Genomic DNA, 2,174 nt, shown 5'->3' on the forward strand with positions numbered 1-2,174 from the left:
ACAACAACCCCCAAGCCCCGCCTCTGGCGACGTCTTCTAAATACGTCCTTCCGGCCTCTTCCTTCTCTTTCCGCTTCTCCGCCATCGTGGTGTGTGTTGCTGGCTCTCTCTCGCCATGGTGAGTCTATCCGTTACCATCGGTCCCGGGGTGCTTTTGCGACACTTGAGGTCCCCGCGATCTCGCCGGCATGGCACGCTATGTCGAGGTCCGGGGACCTTTTTAAGGCCTTTTCCGGAAAAGACCGGGTTTGGTCACTGCTCCAGGTACAGGCCTGGTGGGGAGCTAGGAAGCGATGGAGAACCGGGGTGGGGTGCGGGGCTGGTGCTTTGTGCACCATGCCGCTCCCCATGCTAGCGGGGGTTTCCCCCTGCCCTTCGCCCTTCTGGAGCGAAATGTGATTCTGGGGCAGAGAGAGAAGTCGGGGGGGATCCACTCCAGAAAGCGTGGCCCGACAGTGGGGCACGCGGACCGTGCCAGGCATCGAGAAGGGAATGTGGTCGGCTGGTTTCCGGAAATGTTTAACCCAGCTGCGTACCTGGTTAGTCCTTTGTTCGAAGACTTAAGCGTCTCCCCCGTGGGCGCATCTGGAAGAAGGGGTGCTGTAGTTGGAATCTATTTGCCATTAGGGCGTTCTTGCTAAAAGCCAACTGCGGACAGTTACGGTCGTGGATTTCACCTGTGATCGCTTTCTGAGAACTTAGCAATTGCTGTAGGCTTCTGAGTGTGGAGAGGGTCGGTATCTGGTGGTGGTTTTAGTTGGATGAAAATTTACAACTGCTACCGTGAGCTGGGAGAGAGGAGTGTCGTCTTTGCCTTCTTTGTTACACAAGGGTGCGTTGGACCACGTTGGCCAGACCCGAGACCACCAGTACTGCAGACTGAGGAGAGGGAGGTGGTTGGGGTTGGACTTCGATGACCCCAGTTCTTAAAGCCAAAAACGCAATGAGAAACTGGTAAAGTCATCCTTGAAAATTACGTTTCAAGTAGAGTTAGAAAGAATGGTCAGTGGGTTAGAATAGATTTATTGACTGGCAAGGATTTTGTGTATGTGTCTTAATTGCTCTTGGGACGACCCTTGAAATCAGGTACCTGTTTTACATAGTGCGCTGAGACTCGTTGACGGAAAGCTTGTGTTCTTTTCTGAAAACCAAGTTCCCCAGCCATCCCCAAGAGTCCTCTGGGTCCTGGGTGACAGCAGGGAACAGTGGAAGGCACCCTAGCCATTTGTGGATTGAGGGAGTTCCTGACTTTGAATCTTTTGAGCAAGCTGTTGTGTTGCTGTCTAAAATGATTATATCTTTTTGGGGACATCTGGGTGGCTCACTCGGGTCAGCGTCTGACTTCCGGTTCAGGTCATGATCTCCCATTGGCGAGTTGGAGCCCCGCCTCAGGCTCTGTGCTGACAGCTTGGGGCCTGCTTTAGATTCTGTGTGTGTCTCTTTCTCTCTGTCTCTCTCTACCTCCTATGCTCATGCTCTGTCTCTCTCTCAAAAATAAAGCATTAAAAAAACTTTGTTTTAATTGATTACCTTTCCTTTCCAGTCTTCTCATAAGACTTTCAGGATCAAGCGATTCCTGGCCAAGAAACAAAAGCAGAATCGTCCCATTCCCCAGTGGATTCGGATGAAAACTGGTAACAAAATCAGGTAAGGATCCCCCATAACCACCCGCGTGTTTTGTTTTCATGGTGCTTTCTGTCTCTGGACAGCAACCCAGCCCACAGCTGGGATTAAGGGCAGAAATTCCAATATTTGTTAATTTTCTGTTGTCTGAAGATTGCCCTCTACTGCAGAAGTAGTTGAACTGATGGTTTTGGAATTGCTAGAATTGCTCCAGGGCCTCTGGGCTCATCTAGGCTTAACAGGCAAAGCAGGCGCTGCACTGTCAGCGTGGAGCCCGGTGCATGGCTTGAGCTCGTGAACCGTGAGATCATGACCTGAGCCAAAATCTAGAGTCAGACGTTTACAGTGTATTAAAGCAGGTTGCAATTACAGTGCTTCGTTTTGTGGAAGTACTGACATTATCCTGCTGAGAGAAAACCCGTGTTGGTCATTTTTGATTTTGCCTCTCTTAAGGGTGAAATCAGGACAGATTGACATGGACAGTCCTGAGGAGCCTTCGCTCTGCAAGTCCCTTGCTTTGGTGCTGGAGTGATGGGAGGCGTTCAGCTATT

The 2,174-nt window shown here is 50.8% G+C and overlaps 1 protein-coding gene and 1 non-coding gene across 2 annotated transcripts in view; both read left to right on the forward strand.

Annotated features, from left to right (window-relative positions):
* The first annotated feature begins 15 nt into the window (after positions 1-15).
* Positions 16-2,174, forward strand: part of RPL39 (ribosomal protein L39) — a 3,023-nt gene continuing 864 nt past the window's right edge. The window contains exons 1-2 of the mRNA XM_077753073.1: positions 16-118; positions 1,544-1,647. Of these exons, the coding sequence (XP_077609199.1) occupies positions 116-118; positions 1,544-1,647 (107 nt within the window). The 5' untranslated portion in view covers positions 16-115. The remainder of the gene's footprint in view (positions 119-1,543; positions 1,648-2,174) is intronic.
* On the forward strand, positions 1,976-2,108 carry LOC144222575 (small nucleolar RNA SNORA69). The gene has a single exon (XR_013332431.1). It is a non-coding gene; the product is annotated as a small nucleolar RNA SNORA69 (small nucleolar RNA).

This window comes from Crocuta crocuta, unplaced genomic scaffold (genome assembly GCF_008692635.1).
Source record: "Crocuta crocuta isolate KB4526 unplaced genomic scaffold, BGI_CrCroc_1.0 scaffold944, whole genome shotgun sequence".
In the NCBI taxonomy this organism is placed as follows: Eukaryota; Metazoa; Chordata; class Mammalia; order Carnivora; family Hyaenidae; genus Crocuta; species Crocuta crocuta.